Source organism: Gossypium raimondii, chromosome 3 (assembly GCF_025698545.1).
Source record: "Gossypium raimondii isolate GPD5lz chromosome 3, ASM2569854v1, whole genome shotgun sequence".
Taxonomy (NCBI): domain Eukaryota; kingdom Viridiplantae; phylum Streptophyta; class Magnoliopsida; order Malvales; family Malvaceae; genus Gossypium; species Gossypium raimondii.
Window position 1 is genome coordinate 49,386,352 of NC_068567.1, and position 22,679 is coordinate 49,409,030.

A 22,679-nucleotide genomic window follows, 5' to 3' on the forward strand; every position below is an offset into this window, starting at 1 on the left:
TAAGCAAGAAAACTGCCATAGTTTCCTCAGACGCGATGAGGTATAACTAAAGGGTCTCTCCTTCACGAGGTGACATTAGTAGTGGTGGGGATTGTAGAGGCCCAATTTAGTCTGGGCCCAAACAAAAACCAAACCAAAATAAATAATAATAATAACAATCCACAGTCCAATAGAAAAAAAAAGAGGGTCCATTTACAACAAATATGGCCCAATATGTTACAAGCCCAAATGGCTCAAATAACATAAACACTAAGGCCGACAACATTAAGTTTTCTAGAAAAAACTAAAACAAGCCCTAGCCCTTTCGCGCCGCGCCCCACCGCCCGAAGTCACGTCATCGCTGTTGACCACACACCGTTGCCTACAAAAGAAAAGACAAGGACAGCAGCAGAAAATAGAATAAACAATAGAAAAATAGTAAAAAAAATAAGAATGTAATTCAGCTATAAAAGCCATGATTTCTATGTATTTTTAACACAAAAAAAATATACAAAAAAATCAACAAGTTTTTAAAAAGAAAAGAGAATAGGTAATCTTTTTAAATATGGTTTTTTTATTTTATCTATTCTTTCTATATATTGCGAAAAATAAAATATATTTTCTTACTTGCACCGTTCGATCTTCACCGTACAAGGCCGAGGCCACTGTCTCCGATGAAAGACAGTACCGTCAAAGGAGGAGAAACTGACAGGTTTCTTAAAGATTTCTAGATTTTTCGTCATTTTTTCGATTCAGGATAAAAAGGTTTAAAAACGGGTTAAAACGAGGCTAAAAGGGAATTTTTTTTGGTTTACGACCACTGGAGGCGACGACCATCGTCGTCGGTGACCGATGGCCATCACGGTGGCCCACGGCGGCTCAAAGGCCGTATCTGGAAAGGGCTGGGAGAAAAAGATAGGGCTTTAGAGGTTTTTTTTAATCCAAGCAGAATGAATTTTTTTAAAAAAATTTGATTTATATAGACATAATTAAACAACGTCGTTTTGGCTGGTGCTCAGAAACCCCAAAACGGTGTCGTTTCGAAATAGGACCCGATTGCCCAACCAGATCCCCTAGGATCCGCGTGTTTTTGTAAAGTGGTCTATTTGCGATTTCGGTCCTTCCACTTTTTAAAGGCTTTTCAATCTTGTCCTATTTTCATTCTTTTTTCTTTTTTAAATTTATCCACTTAATTTTATTTTTTTTATTTTAGTCCTCTGGTCGTTTGGTCTTTTGGAACGATGCGTTTAGGGGGTCTGGGAATAATTTCCCATTTGATCCCTGCTCTTTTTCGCGCGTTCAATTTTGGTCCCTTATTCTACCTTTTTTTATATATAATTTATCCCATTACATTTCATTTGAATTTTGATTTAGTCCTTATTTATTCATATATTACAATTTAGGCTCTTAAATTCATTTTAATTACGATTTAATCATTTATTTAATTTCAACCCTTTATAGATTTTTTTATGTTATTTTATTTATTTATCTATTTATTATCTCTTACCCTTTTATATATTTAAAATTATAATGTTTATATTTCCTTTATTTGTGCACTAGTTGTTCGTATTATTCGTATTCTTATTATCATTATTATTATTTATTTTCCTATTATTATTTAATTAGTATTAGAATTAGTAATTATAATATGATTATTGCCATTGTTATTATTTGGTGTTTTATTATTATAGTAGTTATATCATCATCATTTACTAGTATGATATTTTTATTTTTTGTATATCATCGTTTCATTTTTACACGCTATCATTTTATTTTATTTTGCTATAACCATGTCATGAATCGTGTTTAAACATACTTACTCACTTTTATACTATGCCCAAACAAGTTAAATAGACATTGCTTTAAATGTTACATTCGTTTTACTCAATGCACAAAAAAGGGGAAAATTTTCAAAATCAAGGAAATGTTCTGTATTTGGGAGATTCGAGAAGTTGTGCCCTAACTCACGGGGTTCGATTTTCTTTTGTAACTTAGGTAACCAAATATCCTTTTTTTAAACTAAACATGTGAGATTTAAATAGTAATTTTAAAAATAGGCAAGCTTATTTTCGAGGATTTGAGATGTTGTGTCCTAACTTACGGGACGTGATCTTTTCGTTTTGGCTACCTCGAGATAAGGAGGCCTTTTACACATTTTTTAATTTACTTAAGCAATTTTAATTAAAAATATCATTATGCAATAAGGGATTGCATTTTAAATTCTCTTCAAATTTTTAATTTTTGGCACTAAGACGTCGAGTAATCAATTAGGTACCAATTTTGGGTGTAACAAGGGTGCTAATCCTTCCTCATGTGTAACCGACTCCCGAACCTATTTTCTGGATTTTGTAAACCAAAAAATATCATTTTAGTAAATAAAATCTCTTATTAAAACGATCAAATTACGAGGTGATCCAATCACACATCATGAAAGTGATTGGTGGCGACTCCATTTTAGTTCTTTTTAAAATAAAAAGTCATTTTCAAAAAAAGGGTTTCGATAGGGATGTGAGATACTCTTTGAGCTTCCTAAAAGCTACTTGACACTCCTCTGTCCAGGAAGAAGAGGTGCGTAGGGTCTTGAAGAAAGGTAAACAGTTGGCAGCCATTCGTGACACGAATCTGTTAAGCGCAACCATCATTCCAGTCAGTTGTTGGATATCCTTTATTGTCCTTGAATGGGGCATCACCAGGATGGCTTCTCTCTGAGACCACAAAACCCAAAAATTTGCCATACCTAACCCCGAAAGCACACTTATCCGGGTTTAGCTTCATCCAATGGGTTCACAATACCTCAAATGCTACTAACAAATTTTGGACATGCTCGGCAAAAGTAGAGCCTTTTACTAACATGTCATCGACATACCTCAACACTTCGCCCAATCTACTCTCTAAAAATTTTGTTCACCAGCTTCTGGTAAGTTATACTTACATTTTTCAAACCAAAAGGCATCACATGGTAGCAAAATAAACATTTTTCTCTAACAAAGTTGTTTTCTCCTAATCTTCAGGAGCCATGGAGACCTGATTATATTTAGAGAAAGCGTCCATAAAGCTCATAAATTTGTTATTGGAGGACGCATCAACAAGTCTATCGATCGAAGGGATAAGGAAGCTATCTTTCAGACAAGCCTTGTTGAGATTGGTGAAATCTATACACATTTTCCACTTACCACTCACCTTCTTCACCATCACAACATTCAAAATCAAATCCAGATACTCAACTTCCTTAATGAACCTTGTGGCCAACAGCTTTGCGACCTCCTGTCGTTTAACCTTCACAACTTGTGGTACGAACCTTCTCTTATTTTGTTTTATGGGTCTAGCCTTGGACAAAACATTCAACCTGTGCAGAATTACCTAAGGGTCCACCCTTGGCGTATCTGCAATGGACCAAGCAAAAATATCAACATTCATTCTCAAGCAATGAATCAAATTTTCCTTTTCCTCACTCGTCAGTGTAGACGAAATTCTAACAACCTTGTCTGTACTACCACTGAAAAGTTGCAAAGTTTCCATAGCCTCAGTCACTTCTAGCTTCTTTGCTTGCTCTTCGCATCTGTTACCAAGGTTGTCTAAATCCAGCAACTATCCATCTAGTTTCGCCTACTGCGAACTCTACCCTCATTGTTCCTACTCGTGAACCTGCTGTACCGATAACATGTGACACTACCTAGCTGCTATCTGATTTGATTGCATGTACCCAACCCCTATTTTAGTGGAAAATTTTATCTTCATGTAGAAAGTAGCCACCAGCATCCTTGCCGTCCTCATGATCAGGCGTCCAAAGATAGCATTATAAGCCATAAGATGATCTACTATGAAAAATTAAACATACTCTGTGGTAGTGTGCTCGCCATCTCCCAAAGTTACTGGCAAGGTAATAGAGCCTTTTACCTTGATGAGGTGGTTTGCGAAACTATACAGCAGGCTCGCCTTCTTCAATGTCGTCTCTTTCAACGCCATTTTCTGAAAAGCATCCTAGGTCAAAACCTCAACTACGCTTCCACTATCAACAAGAACCCTCTTCACTTCAAAACTGGCAATTGTCGCAATCACCACCATGGGATCGCTACCATCCTCATTATATACCAACTCTTCATCCTCATCAGTGAACTCCACCTTCTACCTTTCTTATTAGCGAGGTCTTTTGGGTGAACCGATAGACATAACACCCCTAATGTGTGCATTCCTCTTAGTGCTAGAGGTCACCAATTCTTCATTCATTCCAATTATTACATGGATGGTACCCCTAACCTTCTATTTACCTTTAGGATCACCACGTGAACTCTGACGCTACTAGGAAACACCCTGATCAACAAACTTAGCAAGCTCGTCATTTCACACAGTTTCCTCTATAGCGTCCTTTAGAATGAAACAATCTTCGGTCTTGTACCCAACGTCATTTTAGAAAGCACACCTATCTCTTGAACTCGATCTTCTCATGCTGTGCCTCATTAGGGATGGCTTGGGGAGGATTTTGAGGCTTTTTACCTGGTTCAGAATGTAAGTATAGGTAGCATTCAAAGAAGTGTAAACTTTGAACTTGCCATGGGGAATGTACTTCCTGGTATGCTCTGGTTGAGATCTCTAGAGAGCCCTGGGAGAATCACCCTGCATCTGATTTCTCTACTTCCTATCACTTCTTGCTCGTAATGACTGGTTAGGAGGGCCATGCCTGCTGCGATCTCCAAATTCATGTCGTCCCTTTCAAATGTGTCACGTGACGCCCTTTTAATCTCCTCTACCTCTACAAACTTGTGGGTTTGTTCATATAGATCAACCAAACTCTGTGGCCTGTTATCAATAAAGGAGTACTGTACATGGTCATTTTGTACCCCCATTATGAAACCACTGATCCTTCAAATTCTTCGTGTTCAGAGTCGCTGTATGAAACCACTTCATATAATCTTGGAGGGACTCACCCTCTCTTTGTTTCACCGACATCAACCTCTTAAACGTGCTTATGATCACTCTGTGGGCTCTAAATCTTACCAAAAACATCTAGCCAAATTAAGAGAAGCTTCGAACTGAGCCCTAGAGAATGGATAAATACCAGTCCTTTGTACTTCCTTTTAGCATCGTGGAAAAAGCCTTGTATTTTGCTGAATCTAATGCTCTCAATACGTTCATGTAATCATTGTATTGCATCAAGTGGGCTCACGGGTCCCTTCTCCCTTCAAACAATGTCCTTTGGGACTTCGAAATCATGTGGCAAGTTCACCAGCGCTATCTTAGGAGCCAATGGATTGTTAAAACAGAACAGCCAATCCATATCCTGAGACTCGGGGTGCAACGCTCTTACATCTCATCGTAACTCTTCCATCCCATTCTGTCATTCTCTCACATGCATGCTTGAAACCTCATCTTGTGTATTTACATTATCATGAAAATTACAATTTTCAAAGTGTACCTTCCTTCTTAACTCTTCATTCTATTTTAGCAGCTCTTGCTGAAAAGCTTGTTGCCACTCGAATCGTGCCTTCTGCGCAACCATTTGCTCCCTCATGAACTTCATTTACTCCTGAAGAGCAAAGAACTACTGCGGGGGTGTTTCCGGATTAGGGGGAAGTGACAACCTCTGACCAGTGGATATATTCAAGTCTAATGGACCTGAAACTCCCTGATAAGCCGCATTACCGAAGTTTTCAGGTCAATAGGCAAACCAATCGGCAAACAAATCTACCTCATTAGGTTGACTACCAAAACCTAACACTCCAGCTTGTCCAGATGAAATATTAAAGGGGAAGTTCTCATTTGGGTGAGCCATTTTTCTTTGAAACTGAAGAAATCTGATGATTGGAAATTTGTTCATGCTCACCGCACCAATTGTTGAGTACTTTTTTGTGTCTCATTCAAGGGAACATTCGGGTATTTATACATATTATTACTGTTCATGGACTTGACTCCACTGTTCATAGGATTGACATTCAGAGTAGGCCTCGGGCATGCTGGACATATGTACCATTCTGGGTCGCCTGCTAGACCTCGCAGCCCCTCACATGCGAACTCCTTGGGTATATGCGAACTGAGGCCGCGAACTCCCCTCGGTTCGTGCGAGCATATATCGCAAGCTCCCCCGGCTTTCCTTTTGTTGTACGTCTCGCACACATCCATCTAGTGGGGCCTGGTCGGGTCGCTAGTAGGCAACCTGAATCTTATCTAGATTTTGGGTTGGTGATCATTGGTGTATAACAAGATTAAATCAGATATATATCAAATAATCAAAATGAAACATCACAATTTCCTCTTTTGAGTAAAAGTTTTTAGTTGGTGAAAACGATTCAGATATCTATTTGCTCTAATCAAAAGTGTAGTTTTGTAAGTGATGTCAAATGAATTGGTTTATTGGGTCATTTACTTACTGCGTTAATACCGCACCACATTTTCTTTTGCAACTATTTGGCTTATCATCTTTAACTCGAATAGTTCCCAAAGTTGATAATTTTTTTTTTATGTTTAGTACAAATAATCAATTTAAAGTGAGGACTGGATTTAGACAACTTTTTTATTAGATAATCAATTGTATTGTTTTCCCCTTAATCTTGAATTGAGGTCAAACTTTAAAAATAAGTGTGAAGCTTGAATGCAAATTTAGCCACAAGTTTCGTCTCAAAACTTCTTACTTCCAGTATCGAGAGCTAAACCAGACAACAGAGGCTCAATGTCCCACAGGTACCTAGCAGGAGAATACTGTGAAGAACATATATTATTATTATCACAAATTGCAAAATTATGCTCAATGTCCCATTTCAGACAACATAGGCTCGATGGTACTAGTTATTATTACCTTTGAAAGCATGAACCTTACAATCTCTGCGGTTCCTAAAAATGCCATCACAGAGGATGTATACGGTCCTCAAAATATGTCTAACAACCTATCCGCCTATGATGTAAAAACGTAAAACATATGGGGAAAGAATTGATTATGATATTTTTGTCTATGATACAATTTTAAGTACATCGTTGGTTCAGAGGCTTGATGATTGCAACCTTCGTTACACAATGGTCCCAAGTAGCCATATATGAAGGAGAAGGCAATAGGCAATTAGGCCAAGCCTTACTCTGGGACGGCTGCTTAGAACTCGGCCACCAGATACCCTGTAGCCATTAAAAACAGATAAATGAGCATTACAAACGAACACAATGAATAGCAAGCAAGAAAAGTTCCTTTTCTCATGGATAAATCTATACCATATTCCATCAACACGATCTGCAATAGACTTTCCTTGTTTTGGGATGAGGCCAGTTGTATTAAGAGGCTTGAACATTCGCCCTGTTAAAAGAAAAGAGGAAACATGCATAAGATCATGAATTCCAGAACTTGTTTCGATCAAAAGTTACTTTTCTAGAAAGAATTCAAGAATGCAAACCTTTGTCCTCATCAGTTTCCTCACTGTTGATCAAGCGATCAGTTTCTGAGTCAATATTGAGTGCTAGATGGTCAGCCGATCCTTTTTGCATAATTCGGACGTGAGCGGCTGAGGGAACAGGAGATACTGTTTTCTTTACGTGGGATCCCTGCATAAGCATCAAAAAACAATTCAAGTCCTTAAGAGCAATGTTTGCAGGGATGTATGATACATCACTAGGCACAAACAGATATAAAAGACCCTCCAAGAATGGTATTGACTACTGAGCAACCAGCATTCAGCTTTTAATGGGAGAGCATGCATTGGTGTTATATATACACACACACATATTACATACATGAAAAATTCATAATTAAGTTCTCCAAGATTGCCTTACATTAGGTCAAACAAATAGATCTGTGATAAAACAATATGGTACAACAATAACAAACCAGATTCATTCACAAAAAAATTTAAACGCATTTCATTTTAACTAGAACTAAAGAACCAACCATATATTTAAGATTTGAAACTATTTATAAGAGAAAACCAGTGGTCTATTTAAACAGCCATGCTTAATAGCTATATCTTTTAAGCAAAATAAACTCAATATTTGCCTCACAATCTCAACCCAGGCAATCATCTTAAGCTCCTTTTTTTCCAAGTTTCCGAAATTTCATACCGGATAGTTAAGCGCTCCCAGACAGCTCATATGCTAACTGAATATAACAAGCTAATAGTGCATGTATCAAACCACAGACAGTAAATAGTGACAAGAACAAGTTAATAAATCAAATTAATTACGAAAATGTGTAAAGTATTTACCGCATCTTCAATTTCAGATATTTCTGACCCTGTGGATGCAGAAGGTGCTTCAAAGATGCTCCGATCCTGGACAACTTCTGCCTGAATAGTCCTACCCTGAAGAGAATCTTCAAGTAACTTAACCTTAGTTGACAATTCATCCACGGCATTTTGGCTTCCAAGCAACTTGGTACCAAGTTCCTGTGCTCTGGATTTTGAACTTTCAGCCTCTAATAACAAGGCATTCACCTGCTTTTCTAAAACAGGCAAAAGTGCTCTCATACCAACAGAAATTGGGTTTCCAATCAACTCTTTACCTCCCAATCCAACAATAATCTTTTCCAGGCCAAATGTAGCCTCAGACAGCTCCATTTTCATCACTTCCAATTCTGGCTTATTTCTAACATGTCTCTCAATTTCTTCTTTAAGATGCTCAATTTCAAAACTCTGTTGTGAAAGCATAGACTGTAGTTCTTCCTTCTCATAAGAAAGTAAATTTATTTGGTTCTGCAATTCAGCGAAACTATTAATAATAGAAAACAGTTTCTTAACTTCAGTTGAGCTATGGGGCTCGAGGTCTTCAGACTCTACAAGAGGAATCTCGATCACACTTAGCTTGTCCAATAAAGTTCTTAATTGAGTTGCTGACAGAAGCGGGTCCTTGGCTTCTGTAACAATACAAAACAACTTAATAAAGAGTATTAGCAATTAATAATCAAGTGAGAGGGGAGGGATTTACCTTTTTCTTTCATCGACATATTATTGTACAATGACAAAAGTTCTGCCTCTTTTTCCTTCCATATGTCCTCTTTGGCTTGATAATCATCTACCTTGTGCGTCACTTCTCTGTATGATTCTTCCAGTGCTTCTACATCACTCTCCAACTTGAAAACCCTACTTTGACATACATCTCTTTCTTCAATAGCTTTCTCTGAGGCTCTTCTGGTATCTTCCAAATCTTTCTGCAAATTGTGAACAATTGTGGCCACTGCTTTGTTAGTGGTTTCATAAAACTTCACCAAACTTTGAACTTCTCTAGTAGCAGCCAACAATTTCTCAGCTGTCTGAATATATCTATTGCCACCAATATCTTGCTGAGCCATATCTCGTCCAACAAATTCTCCTCCTGGGTGCAAACCATGGTTCAAATTTTCAAGTCCAGGAAGAGAATTAAATTCTGTGAGAGTGCTCTTGACTTCGAAGTGAAGGTCTCCAACTGCATCTCTACAAGCAGAGAATAAAGTTTCAACATCATCCTGTAAAATAGCCATAGCCTTCTCCTTTTCTTGTTCACGCATTTCCAGGTTTTTAACATTTTGCTTCAAGGATTCCATATTCTCAACCATGCTTTTTACCTCATCCTCTGTGGCATGTAACTTTTTTAACAAGGAACCTATTGACTCATCTAGGAATTTAGAAAAACCTTCAAATCTATCAGCAAAGATTTTATTTCGTAACTGGAACCCTTCTGCAACCCTTATAACACATGAAGAAACATCATCACCATTGATTGCATTTTCATAATCATTCTCCATTCCAATGTTCACATTATTATCAATATCATCAGAGAAACATCCTGCCAGAAGAGCAATATCCTGAGATAAAGGAAAATAGACAATTAAAAATCAATGATAGATTTACTTTCTCATTCAGCAAATTAGGGAAAGAAAGTGACTGAATGTCGAGAAGTTAGGAAGGTGAAAGAAAAAAGAGAGGCCTACCTCCATGAGTGGATAATCTTGCAGCTGTTCCGACCTCTTGTCCAACAAATGCTCCCTTGTGTTCTTAAGGGCAAGATCCACATCTTTTAGATGCTCCAAGTTCCTATCAAAGCATTGTTTCATCGTTGACAACAGACTTTGATCTTTGGCAAGCATTTGAAGATTGTTAAGATGACCGATCAACTCTATGGATTTACTTGCAGAGCACCCTCTGCTTCCAGCCAACTCTTCCATGCATACGGTCAGTTTGGAATTAAGAGTTGATATTTCCTGATCAGCGGCTCTCTTTTCACTTTGAAGTTCAGAAAACTCATTTTCTGCCTTAACCAATGCATCTTCAAGCGATTTTATGGTAATTTCCGCAACAGCGAGCTCCCTAGCCTGGATCTCAGTTTCATCTTTTAGTTTCCTCAGCTCATTCTCCAAGTTGGTTATTTCCACTTTTGAATTGTTACTGTGCTCAGTTAATGAAGCATCAGTCATCTCTGCCTGAGAAAGTGCACTTTCAAGTGTATTTATAGTGTTATATGCCTCTGTGAGTCTGCTAGACTGAATAGCACCTTCCTCTCTCAGTTTCTCCATTTCCGTCTCTGAAGCAGCTCTGCTACTTTGAACCTCCTGTTGCTCACTGATAAGAAATGAAATTTTATTTTCTGCCAGTGACAATGCCTCTTCAAGTGACTTTCTAGCCTCACAAATCTCAGCAAACTTGCTATTTTCTGAATGAGCTTCTTCAAGTGCTTTCTGCAACTCTATTTCTAAATTTTTTTTACCAAATTCCACGTCCCTCTTCTCTTCAGCAAGTTGAGACAAATCATTCTTGGCAACAGCCAATGCATCTTCAAGTGTTTTCATATTTGCTTCAGCCTCTGCTAACTTGACAGCTACGTTCTTAGCCTCTTCCTTTACTTGCAGCAAGTCTTGTTCAGTCTGTGCCTTTGCAGTCAGACAATCATCCATATACCCAGAAAGAAAGTTCAGCTTCTCTACAGGCTCTTGAAATGTTGAATCAGCTGGAATGACAATGTGACCAATTGATTCAACTAGTCTCTGCAATATGCTATTGCTCTCAAATAAGAACTTCTCAAGTTGATCCCTTCCCTCTCTCATAGCTGCAAGGTCACTCTCCAACTTCGGGATGCGCTCTAAATCAGTAGACAAAGTGCTGATCTGATCCCTGCAGTTAGCAACTGTAGATTCTTCATGTTGTAACTCAAGCTTCAGCTTCTCAATTTCTGAGTTCTTTTCCTCGAGAAGAAGTTTCAAGTTTTCCCGATCTTGAACCAAGCCCTTTCCTTTCTTAACTGCCATCGATAACTTCTCCCTCAGCAGACTAGACTTCTCCTCTGATCGTTCAAGATCTTTTTGCAGAACATCTTTCTCCTCCTTCAGCACAAAAAGTTCCTTAGAAGTTACTCTCATCTGATCCGAGAGATCATTTAGCTGTGACCTCACCAGCATATCTTCTTCTAGTACTTCCTCACAAAGTGTCAACTCCAGATCCCTAACATAGAACAGACTTTGAAGCTTTTCAAATAGTTGTGCTTCTACGAAAGTAGTCTCTGAAGATGCATTCGGTTGATCTTTTATCTTTCTAAAGCACCTATCTATTAGCATGGGTAGATAAGAAGATTCTTCAATCCCTTCTTGATCCGCCATCATCATTCCAGAATCCTCTATAAGCATGCTGATCATCTGATCTTTCTCTGATGAAAGTTGATGGAACTTCTCAACTACATTTTCATATTCAGTTGAGAGGTTGTCCAACTCCCTTCTAACATAATCCTTCTCTACTAGTTCTGTTGCAAGTGAAGCACTTAAATGATCCTTGTTCGATGATATTTGATGTGCCATGCCAACAATTTCCTCATATTCGTTTTTGAGTTGATCTAACTCATCCTTGATGTAATGCTTCTCTTGTTGTACAGTTGAAAGTGAAGCACTCAAGTGATCTATCTCATCACGTGCAGCTTCTTTTATTCTGGAAATTTCATTTTGCAACATATTTATGTCATCCTTAGCCTGGAAAAAGGACTCCTTAAGCCAAGCCAAGCGAGAATCTAAATCAGGAAAGGAGACATTTTCAGGTAAATCAATTGCACAAATTGTGTCTTTCAATCTGCAGAAGTCCATCGAAACATTCCCCAGCTCTTTTCTTTCTTTAGCAAGCCATCCAGCTCGTCCAACAATATCCATTGACTGGAGTTCCTCAGGTACGTCAATCTGGGATAGGATGTGGTCAAATGCCTCTTTCATAGCTGCAAGGTCGCTCTCCAACAGTGGGATGCGCTCTAAATCAGTAGACAAAGTGCTGATCTGATCCCTGCAGTTAGCAACTGTAGATTCTTCATGTTGTAACTCAAGCCTCAGCTTCTCAATTTCCGAGTTCTTTTCCTCAAGAAGAAGTTTCAAGTTTTCCCGATCTTGAACCAAGCCCTTTCCTTTCTTAACTGCCATCGATAACTTCTCCCTCAGCAGACTAGACTTCTCCTCTGATTGCTCAAGAGCTTTTTGCAGAACATCTTTCTCCTCCTTCAGTGCAAAAAGTTCCTCAGAAGTTACTTTCAACTGATTCGAGAGACCATTTAGCTGTGATCTCACCAGCAAATCTTCTTCTAGTACTTCCTCACAAAGTGTCAACTCCAGATCCCTAACATAGAACAGACTTTGAAGCTTTTCAAATAGTTGTGCTTCTACGAAAGTAGTCTCTGAAGATGCATTCGGTTGATCTTTTATCTTTCTAAAGCACCTATCTATTAGCATGGGTAGATAAGAAGCTTCTTCAACCCCTTCTTGATCCGCCAACATCATTCCAGAAGCCTCTACAAGCATGCTGATCATCTGATTTTTCTCTGATGAAAGTCGATGGATCTTCTCAACTACATTTTCATATTCAGTTGAGAGGTTGTCCAACTCCTTTTTAATATAATCCTTCTCTACTAGTTCTGCTTCAAGTGAAGCACTTAAATGATCCTTGTCCAATGATATTTGACGTGCCTTGCCAACAATTTCCTCATATTCGTTTCTGAGGTGATCTAACTCTTCTTTGATGTAATGCTTCTCTTGTTGTACAGTCGAAAGTGAAGCACTCAAGTGATCTACCTCATCACGTGCAGCTTCCTTTGTTCTGGAAATTTCATTTTGCAACATATTTATGTCATCTTTAGCATGGTAAAAGGACTCCTTAAGCCAAGCCAAGCGAGAATCTAAATCAGGAAAGGAGACATTTTCAGGTAAATCAATTGCACAAATTGTGTCTTTCAATCTGTAGAAGTCCATCGAAACACTCTTCAGTTCTTTTCTTTCATTAGCAAGCCATCTAGCTCGTCCAACAATATCCACTGATTGGAGTTCCTCAGGTACGTCAATCTGGGATAGGATGTGTTCAAATGCCTCAATAATCAAGGTCTTTTCAGAGAGTGATTCTTGCAATGATACAACCAAAACTTCATTTTTCACCAACTCTTCCTTGTGTAATTCAGCAGCTTCTAAAGCACTGGACTTCTCTTGCAATTCAGCTAGACATTTCTCAAGCTCACTTGTTTTATCAGCAAGAGACTGCTTGAGGGCATCTCGTTGCTGAACCAATGCCTTCCCTTTTGTCACGGCCATACTCAGCTTTTCCTTAGTATTAGCACACCTCATCTTTTCCTGCTCAACCTCTGTCTTTGTTTTTTCAAGCTCGGATTTTAGCATCTCCACCATTGCTTTCTCACTTTCAACTTGTTCAAAAAATTTCCTATTTTCATCTTCTAGAAAAGCTATGTTTTCAACCAGCTGTGCTTCCTTCCTCCTCAACTCATGTAATTCATCATGGGCAGCAACAAATACGGTCCCAAACTCCTGCACACCAAAATCGGACTCAGCCTTTGTCAAACACTGCCTAAGTTGATTAACTTCTGAAAGAAACTGGTTATACTTCTCAATTAATGCTAATGTGCTTTTCTCAACAAGGACAATCTGCTCTACCCCAGAATCACCTAACAGATCTCCTTGATCTATAACTGAACCAAGTGCAGCCGAAATCCTCTCCAGTGCAACCTCATATTGCTGGTTCTTAACATCCTTCTCTGTTTCTGCTACTGAACTCATAAGTTTGGCAGTCAGCCCTTCAATCTCTTTATCCTTCACATAAATCTCCCTTGAAAGTGTCTCCATCTCTTCCTGCACATACTATAACCCTAAGTAACATTAAATAAACTGAAAACCATTGAGCAATACCTGAAATATCTAAATACATGCATACATACGCGCACACACACACACACACACTAAACCTTGTATTTGGATTCGAGTTTCCCTTTTTCTTCAGCAGCTTGCTCCAGCAAAGCGCGCAATCGTTCCATTTCTTTAACAACGTGATTGTTATCATTATCTTCGTTATTGTATGCACCATTGTCCACTTCATCAAACTGTTTAGGTACCGCATCCGGCTTTTCATCTGAAATGGCATTGTTATCCCGATCAGTTGACCATACAGCTTCCTTATTATCATTATTCAACTCATCCGATGCATCCATAAACATATCTTCTTTGCTATCCACATGAGATATCTCAATAGATTCCGCTTCCTAAATTGATAAAAATAAATAAATATGTATCAAATTAAAGATTTACCTGTCAACAATAACAAAAAGAAACCTGAGATTTCAATTCCAAAAAAAAAAAACAAAATAAAAATAAAACCTGATAAGTCGAAGATTGATTACGAGCTCCAGAATCCTCCGAATCGTTAATTTCAGACATTTCTACTGGTAATATAAATTCATAATAATTAGAGACAGCTCCTTCTTGAATAACAAGAATCAGATCTGCATGAAAATCCAGCGCCAAAGAATTTTTAAAAATATATGAATACATAAAAAAAAAACCCTAGAATCAAAACGGATTAATGGATTTGACCTGAATTTAAATCCCACAGTGGATTTCTGTGCTGATGAGATTCTGATTCAGCTTCGATTCAAAGGAGAATTTGCAGAATGCGCACAGCAGATTAGTACTATTTTCTATTTGTAATTTTAATTGTAATTTTATTTTCTTGTCTTGATATACATGCTATTTTGTGTTATTATGTCGATTTCATAGGTGTGTGTGACGTAGTTCGCTCCAATGAGATGCGATCTATTATTTGTCTTGTAAAACTAAAAAACAAAAATATAATTTTGACGTTGATAATATAATTTTAGAAAAAAAAACAGTAAAAGGATTTTTTTTTTTCTAAATTAGGCCTAAAGTTGTATTTTTAATTAATTACGCCTTTAGACCGATTTTAAAATTAATTAATTAGGCCTTTAGGCCGGTTTTAAAATTAATCACAGAAATAGATTAATTTTAAGAGAGAGAAATGGAAAGCACATTCAACTAGGCGAGCTTTCTGTAAAGGTGGTAAGAAAGCGTGTCTAGTTAAACGTGTTTTCCTTCAATGGTAAAAAAAATAAAATTCAAACAATAAGCTTTTTTTTACCCTCTAAATATCCCAAACTTCATATTTTTTCATTCACATCTTTCTTTCAACTATCTCAAGCCCTCTCAAGTCTCTTAACTCTCTCATTTTGATTCTGTTCAATATTTTCATTTAAAATAATTATTTTTATTAATTATCTTGTATTGTATTTGTTTAAAATCATTTTTTCACGAATTACTGCCTCTCTAATCTGCTTCAACGACAAGCATATTACTCCTGCCCAAGCAGTAATGGTAAGATGGAAATTTAAATTTTGTTAATTTCAATAATGTTAAATTTATTTATTTTTTTAACTTAAAATTGTTTTTATTGTGTAAATAAGTGAATGATCATTTTTTGGATGGCTTCATCCATAATATGAGAAAGCTCGCGATCCCCAAAATTTATTGCCATTTGCAAGTGGCTGGATTCTTACATGTGTCTTCTATGTTCGAGGGCTACAAACTCGATTTGGTACTAATCAGCGCGTTGGTGGAAAGATGAAGGCCCGAAATACACAATTTTCACCTTCCATGTGACGAGTGTACAATCACATTCAAGGACGTGGTGTTATAACTCAATCTGTCAGTGGATGGGTCAGTCATTATGAGATTAGTAATTGTTCCGGGTAAAGTGGACCTCTACACAACACCATTGTGGAAGGTTTCGGACAAGTTCGAAGGTGGTCGGATATCGATCAACTGGTTGGAGGATAATTTCGACGAGCTCTTTGAAGATCGAACGAGGGAGGTCATAGAACAATACGCTCGAGCATACATCATGAAGTTAATCAAGGGCATTTTTTTGCCTGACAAATCTCGAAATTTGGTGCACATAAGGTGGCTACTACATCTAGTGGACTTCAATGAATACAAAAAACTAAGTTGAGGATCTGTCGTATTGTCCACATTATACCGGGAGATGTGTCAGGCCACGGTACCAAGTAAGGCATCGATCAGTGGTTGCCTACTCCTGTTGTAGTCGTGAGCCTAATGGTGACTACCATTTCTACGATCTAAGGTGACCGACCCATACATGTTCCCATTGGTGACGAAGTAAACATCATTTATTAACAAATACTTAGTTTGTACAGTAATTTTTTATTATACGTTTCAACTAACATATCACTTGTACAGGTGGAACCATGGGCCGGGCTACGTAGGACTACTCAATGAGCTAGAAGATTTTAGGCTATTATTAGATCATCGCTCGGGAGCCGAGGTTAGTTACTTATTCTTTCAAACCTATATTAATTACACAATGATTCGTAAAAAAAATTCGTGCATAACGATATTTAAAATTCTACTTTTCAATTTGAATGGATGTCGTACGCCGACATCGATAACATATCTTACATTCAGTCGAAAGTGTTGGCCAATCGAGACTTGTGGGACGCAAATGTGTCGTTAGTAGTGTACATGACGGTCGAAATGCATGAGTCAAACCGGATGATGCAGAAGTTTATGTGGAGACCTAAGGAAGCTGCACAAGATGGACATGCGAGAGAAGGACAACGACTTGGCGATGCGGCACAAGGAGCACATCGAGACATGGCATTGTAGGATGCAATAATTACCCATTCGCGAACCATTTTTCTCAGCGGACACGGCGATAGCTAACAATTACTTGGCATGGTTCAGAGCCGTCGGCAAGTCATATCTGCTACCACTGGAAGCGAGGAATAGGCAAATTCGAGCGAAAAGGCAACGTCGACTGCTACAACAGCATAGGAGGGGACGCGATCGCATGATGGGTTCGTCATCTGCTCCGGAAAAAGATGCGCCGCCTGTGGCTACGTAATATTCGGGTCAATTCGCTCCACTTATTTCCGTTCAATTCAGTAACCCGATGTTTTTTCAAAAGTACCACCGCGCTACGGACCACCGTCGTACATGGCCGGTTCTTTTATTCCTGTAAGTATATATTTCAGGGCATCGACGTCTCTTGCATACTACACCCCCATGAAGATGTCGATGTCGAACCCCATGTTAGGACAAACAGCAATGTATGCACCACCACCGATGACGATACCAATACAAACGCCTACATAGTAGTCGATGATGATGTCGATGTCCGGTACCTTTCTGACGTAACCCGGATTTAGGGCACATTATGGTTACATGCCTATAGTGACCCAAACACCGCACACATCATTATTTTATGGGGGTGGCTCATTGTCGCAACCACCAAACGCGGGAGTGGTAGATACATGATAGTAGGTAAGGACGATGTAACAATCAACCATGGAGGAAAATGATGACGCTCCTGATCCTAAAGAAACGATTGCCTCGGGGGCAGTTCTAGGTACATATTCAGGCGATGATGACGACGATGAAGAAGTCTACAGCCCTGACCTCCAGATGCACCTTCAGTTGAACCTCCAATTGTACACAGAAACCCACCACGCGGCCGTCGTCCACTATCTTGCGGCACACATTCTTCCCGATAACATGATTATATGTACTCTTTTTATAAATATTGTGATGTAAATATAGATCTGTCATAAATAAAAAACCGAGGTTATTCATTCAAACAATACCTTTGTCTTTATTACTATCTATCATGAGTTATGGATAAGTTAACAATAAATAACAAATTGAACCAATGGGAATATACAAAGCACGTTAATGAATATGAAATTTTATAGAAAGTAATATTATTGATGCTGAAACCCTAACTTATTCTTGTAAAGAGAACATGTTGGCTTCATATGCATTGGGTTTCTGTAATACCCGTATAATTTCTGTTTATCGTGTCTCTCATGAATATCCTATTGTTTCTTATCTGGGTGGAATTCGGGCGACATTTTAGGTCGCGACACAAGTCTTTGTTTGGCACAAACTCGAATGGTGCACTGGACACAGGCGGCTACGTACTCTCATTTGGGACGGGTGGGAATTTAGGACTCCACACAGTGTAAATGCGTTGTAGTCGATAGACGTCATTAATGTAAGGTACATACTCAATCTATATGTTCCCACATACGACAATTGTATGTGCACCTGAGAACCGAAGTGCTTGAAATCTCTCATAATTGCAGGTCTCTTTCGTTAGGTTCATATGATAGGATCCACATAACATTTCTTGGTCGAGCCTAGCATGCTCCATGATTCAAAAATCAAGGTTTCAACGTGAGTGGCATACTACATACATGGTGTTTGCTCTCGCTGTACTTCACTGAATCTTTTTCATCACATCATCGTAGAATGTACCACCGCCCACTATTTGTCCAACATATACCGACTCCCTCTTAGGAAACAAGGTGGCCAGTTGAAAGTATGTCTTTTTGACAACCAATGTTACCGGCAAATGATGCGTCTCCTTCAGTATGGAGTAAGTGTACTCGGTCAACTTTGACGTCATGTACCTGTATTGTAGACCCCCATCGTATGACTGCGTCTACTATTCGAACAGTATATTTGATATATATATCGCACCGTAGACGTTAATGATGCTCAAGTTGTTCAACATTTGATGGAATCGATGTTGGACGAGCTCGTAACCTGTCGAGAAGCAACTACTGGTTAGTGCAATGAAATAAATTGATATGAATACTTTATGTGCAGTGAATACATAGTTCGAACTACAAACTCATGTCGATGACTAGATCTCGCTCAGTTACCGAAGGATATTTTTGGTGGTAGTTGGATCCCACATGTCGTATGCAGTACCGATGATGAGTGCAATCCCAGAGGGCTCTGTAACGATTAATCTTCGAAAGTATTCTGGGTCTCCTGTCTGATATGACACATATGCTAGGCTATGGGCAAACGAGGCGACATAAATGGCTTAGGAAAAAATCCTAAGCATCTGTCGTTTCTCTGGTAGTTATTGTAAACGCTATAAGTAGAATCTTCCGATCACCGTCATAAGCAACGACAAGCAACAAACACTATTGATACCTTTTGTATAGCCAAGTGCCGTCAATTTGAACCATAGGCTTGCAGTGCTGAAATGCCTCTTTGCATTGCTCAAACGTCCAAAAGAACTGGTGGAAAACTTATTTTGAGATCGGTTACTGAACTTGGTACGTAGGAATCCAATACCTAACACTATTGTCATAGATTGTTATATGAACCTTCCCACCCATGATGTAACTTCTTCATGGCCTTCTGTTTTGCAACCCACACTTTGTAGTATGTTGGAGTGTACTAGTACTGACTACGTATGTTCGCAATCAACATTGGTATTTGAATCCAGGGACTAGCCTTCACCATCGGTATAATAATTTTAACAATCATGTCCAAGGCTAGTCTCAGATGGTCTTAACTTGCATCCGTCACAATGTAGGTATGGGGACTAGAATATTTTTTTATCGTCCACACCTTAATTTTCTTTCAGTAAGACAACATGATTTTCCACTTACACCTCTTATCCTTCATTGTGCACTTTTCTTCAAATTTCTCGGAGCTATATCGCTTTAGTGAAGCAAGAAAAACATCTTTATTGGGGTATTTCATTCTAACTTCTAGTACTCGTACATCATGATATGTGCTTGCATAACTAGATGTTTTGTGCAGAAGCTGCAAAAACTCTAAACCACCCTCAACCTATAGGCCGACATTCGTCATATGGAGCAGAGGTTTATACGCCATAAATCCCGCTTTTAGATCCAAAGCATTGTCTGGGGCGTCATCGTCAGGTTCGCAATGTTTCAGTTCCATTGAAATTGAAATTGAAATTGAACGCACTAATTGAATGTCGAGCCCGAGTGTCTAAATTTGGGTTATAATGATACCTTGATTGGTACTGACCCCTAAAGTTTAAATCGATGCTAAAGATCGATGAGTGTACTAGACAACCATGTAGTAGGACTTTTTACTTCAACTTTGGTACCCGTATTCGCCGCGACGGTAGTCAAAGATAGGCTAGATCTATCAGCACCGGCGAACTCCATATATAAATCAAAAACAACATTTTTGCTTACGATGTGCGATAATATGACCGTCTTGAGATGCATATCGCTAATCACTTCTAATAGCTCATACTTATAGAGGTAAAAAAAAGTAAGAAATTTGAATTCCAACCTCATAATTTTTCCCCGGGTCAATCCGCTAACTTTCCTCCTGATTCTAGTCCATAGCTCATGCATTTGAATGGTACTATTAAACGCAAATTCCACGAACTTCACTCTTACAAGCATCACACCAACCTTTGTATACAGATTTGACCATCGTTGTATATAAAGGATTTCACTTGTCGGCTTATTTTCAATACTAGTCGGGAATTGGATAAAAAACGTAAAAAAAAATAAGTAGAGATTTGTCCAAAAGAATACACAACTCTCATAACAAAAGGTTCTTCTGTTTGATATTAACTTGATGCATGTCTATGTTATAAAAATTCCACCCCTTTTATAAGAGAATTATGTACAGTGAAAGAGAATATGTGCTTTGAATTTCGTTTACAAATGTACACATTCATTGTATATTGTATAGAGTGAATAATTTTTAGAACGCTTCAAAACTCATATAATTTCATCATACCTGTACTCTCGAGATATTTTACACTACATAACGTGATCTACAGGCATCTGAAAAGGTACTTTTACTATCAAAAGAAAGGAAATTTGTTAGAGAAACCTCGCCCAGTTAGGGGAGCTTTCTCTAACAAATTTCTTATTCCTCGGCATGAAAAGCATGACGCTTTGAATAATTCAGATGCTTTAAACACATTTAGAATATGTTCATCACTCCTATAGTGCATTTTTAATGTTTTTCTTTACAAACAGACCCTTTCCTACGGCTATAAAAGGCCTCACACACACCAAGCATCATCATCCCTCAGTTGTATAATTTCTCCCCAATCCTCCCCATTCTCCACTATAAACCATTTATCGGTCTTACAAACTTCAGTCACTAAAAATAGTTGGCTTACATTCGAGGTATTCTTGAGTCGTCGGTGATGCAATATCGCTCCAAGCTACACGTATTTCATATATCATGCCAAGATGGGATAATTGCCTCTGAAGCCTATCCTAGGAAAGTCGGTTATGGGGTGATTTTGCTTTCTACGATCAAGGGTGGAAGTCGACGTGGAGGTCTCAATTGACAACCATTATGCGGTAATGGATCAGGGTATAACAAGAGAGCCGTTGACGGTCGTTACGCAGCCACGAGCTCAATCTTTTTGTATACCCAAAAATGATGCCTTATAAATACCATACAAAAGTTTGATGGCATATTCATACAAAAAATTATGGGGCTTCCCATTATAATCGGTGTAATTTTTTTTTCTATTTTCAGGCAACCGATACCTTTGACCTTCCTTCCTATTCAAAAGTTGGCACCGTCGTAGACGCAAGAGGACTTTTAGGTGGGGAGCAACTGTTGCAGTGTGGTAAAGGTGATGCTCTTTTCAAAGTGATGATGATTGTCGTTATTACACAACCCATTAATAACTACAACCGTTGTTGTGCCGACCTGAGTTTGACCTCTATCGTACCAGTACATCTGCTCTCTACCTAAAAGCGCTCTTGTGTCCACCTTAGTGTCAGCCTTTGGACAAGAATAAAAGGTTAAATATATTGGTTGCTTAGAAATATAGAAAAAATTTATGTTGATTATACTAGAAGTTCCTATAGTTTTTCTATGTGATTATGGCATCAATCTTATGTATGGTATATATAGGGCATTGTTTACGGGTATCCAAAATGCTTAACCTCCTGACCGAGTAACAATTGTCACCGGAGCCCGCTTATACTCGAACCTATGACTGCATCACAGTCGCAGATTAAAACTTCTACCCCTGGTCGTATTAAGCATTATTACCCCGAAACCAGCTTTCCCCACGATGGTCCTATCCCACAATGACATATGAAATGTATGTGTGCTAAAGCATATTATCACATCCCCGACCCCTCAAAAATACCTAAGAACTTTCGTCACTTCAGCTGAAAACCCTGAACGCTTTCAAAATACCCAAAACCCTAAAAACATCTTAAACCTTAAAAACCTTAACCTAAAAAAAGCCCTAACCCTGGTGAGAGAAAGTGAAAGAGTGTTTAGCTGGACGAGCTTTCTTGCCATTTATGCAAAAAGAGTGCTCAACTAGACGTGATTTCACTTTCTCTCTCCTAAAAATAGCCTACTTCATTAATTAATTTTAAAATCGTCCTAAAGGCCAAATTAAAAAAACGGCATATTCATCATATTTAGCCAGATTTTTTTAAGAGAACACATATTTTTTAGTAAAACCGATTATAATAAATACTAAAAGGCATAATCACTCGAGTTAGGCATATGATAGAGTAGATTGGCTTTTCTCGAGTTTATGTTGGGTAAGATGGGATTCTGTTATACTTTTGTACGTTGGATCATGATGTGTGTTTCTACAGTGAAAATACTCGGTGTTGTTGAACATGCATGAGTTGAGGCCGAT

General features: G+C 38.4%; 1 protein-coding gene across 3 annotated transcripts; it reads right to left on the reverse strand.

Moving 5' to 3' along the window:
• Positions 1–6,670: 6,670 nt before the first annotated feature.
• On the reverse strand, positions 6,671–14,913 carry LOC105794559 (trans-Golgi network-localized SYP41-interacting protein 1). 3 transcript variants are annotated; one of them, XM_012623799.2, is made up of 9 exons: positions 14,759–14,913; positions 14,543–14,667; positions 14,134–14,427; positions 9,857–14,020; positions 8,875–9,730; positions 8,157–8,803; positions 7,353–7,500; positions 7,174–7,255; positions 6,671–7,080 (listed from the first exon to the last, which is right to left on the reverse strand). In XM_012623799.2, exons 2-9 carry the CDS (start codon positions 14,600–14,602, stop codon positions 6,978–6,980), a joined length of 6,354 nt encoding a protein of 2,117 aa, XP_012479253.2. In that variant the 5' UTR covers positions 14,603–14,667; positions 14,759–14,913; the 3' UTR covers positions 6,671–6,977. The 3 variants fall into 3 exon arrangements, with proteins under 3 accessions (XP_012479253.2, XP_012479248.2, XP_012479251.2); XM_012623794.2 differs by having other exon boundaries at positions 9,857–14,029; XM_012623797.2 differs by having other exon boundaries at positions 9,857–14,029; positions 14,543–14,607; positions 14,759–14,874.
• Between the last annotated feature and the right edge of the window lie 7,766 nt (positions 14,914–22,679).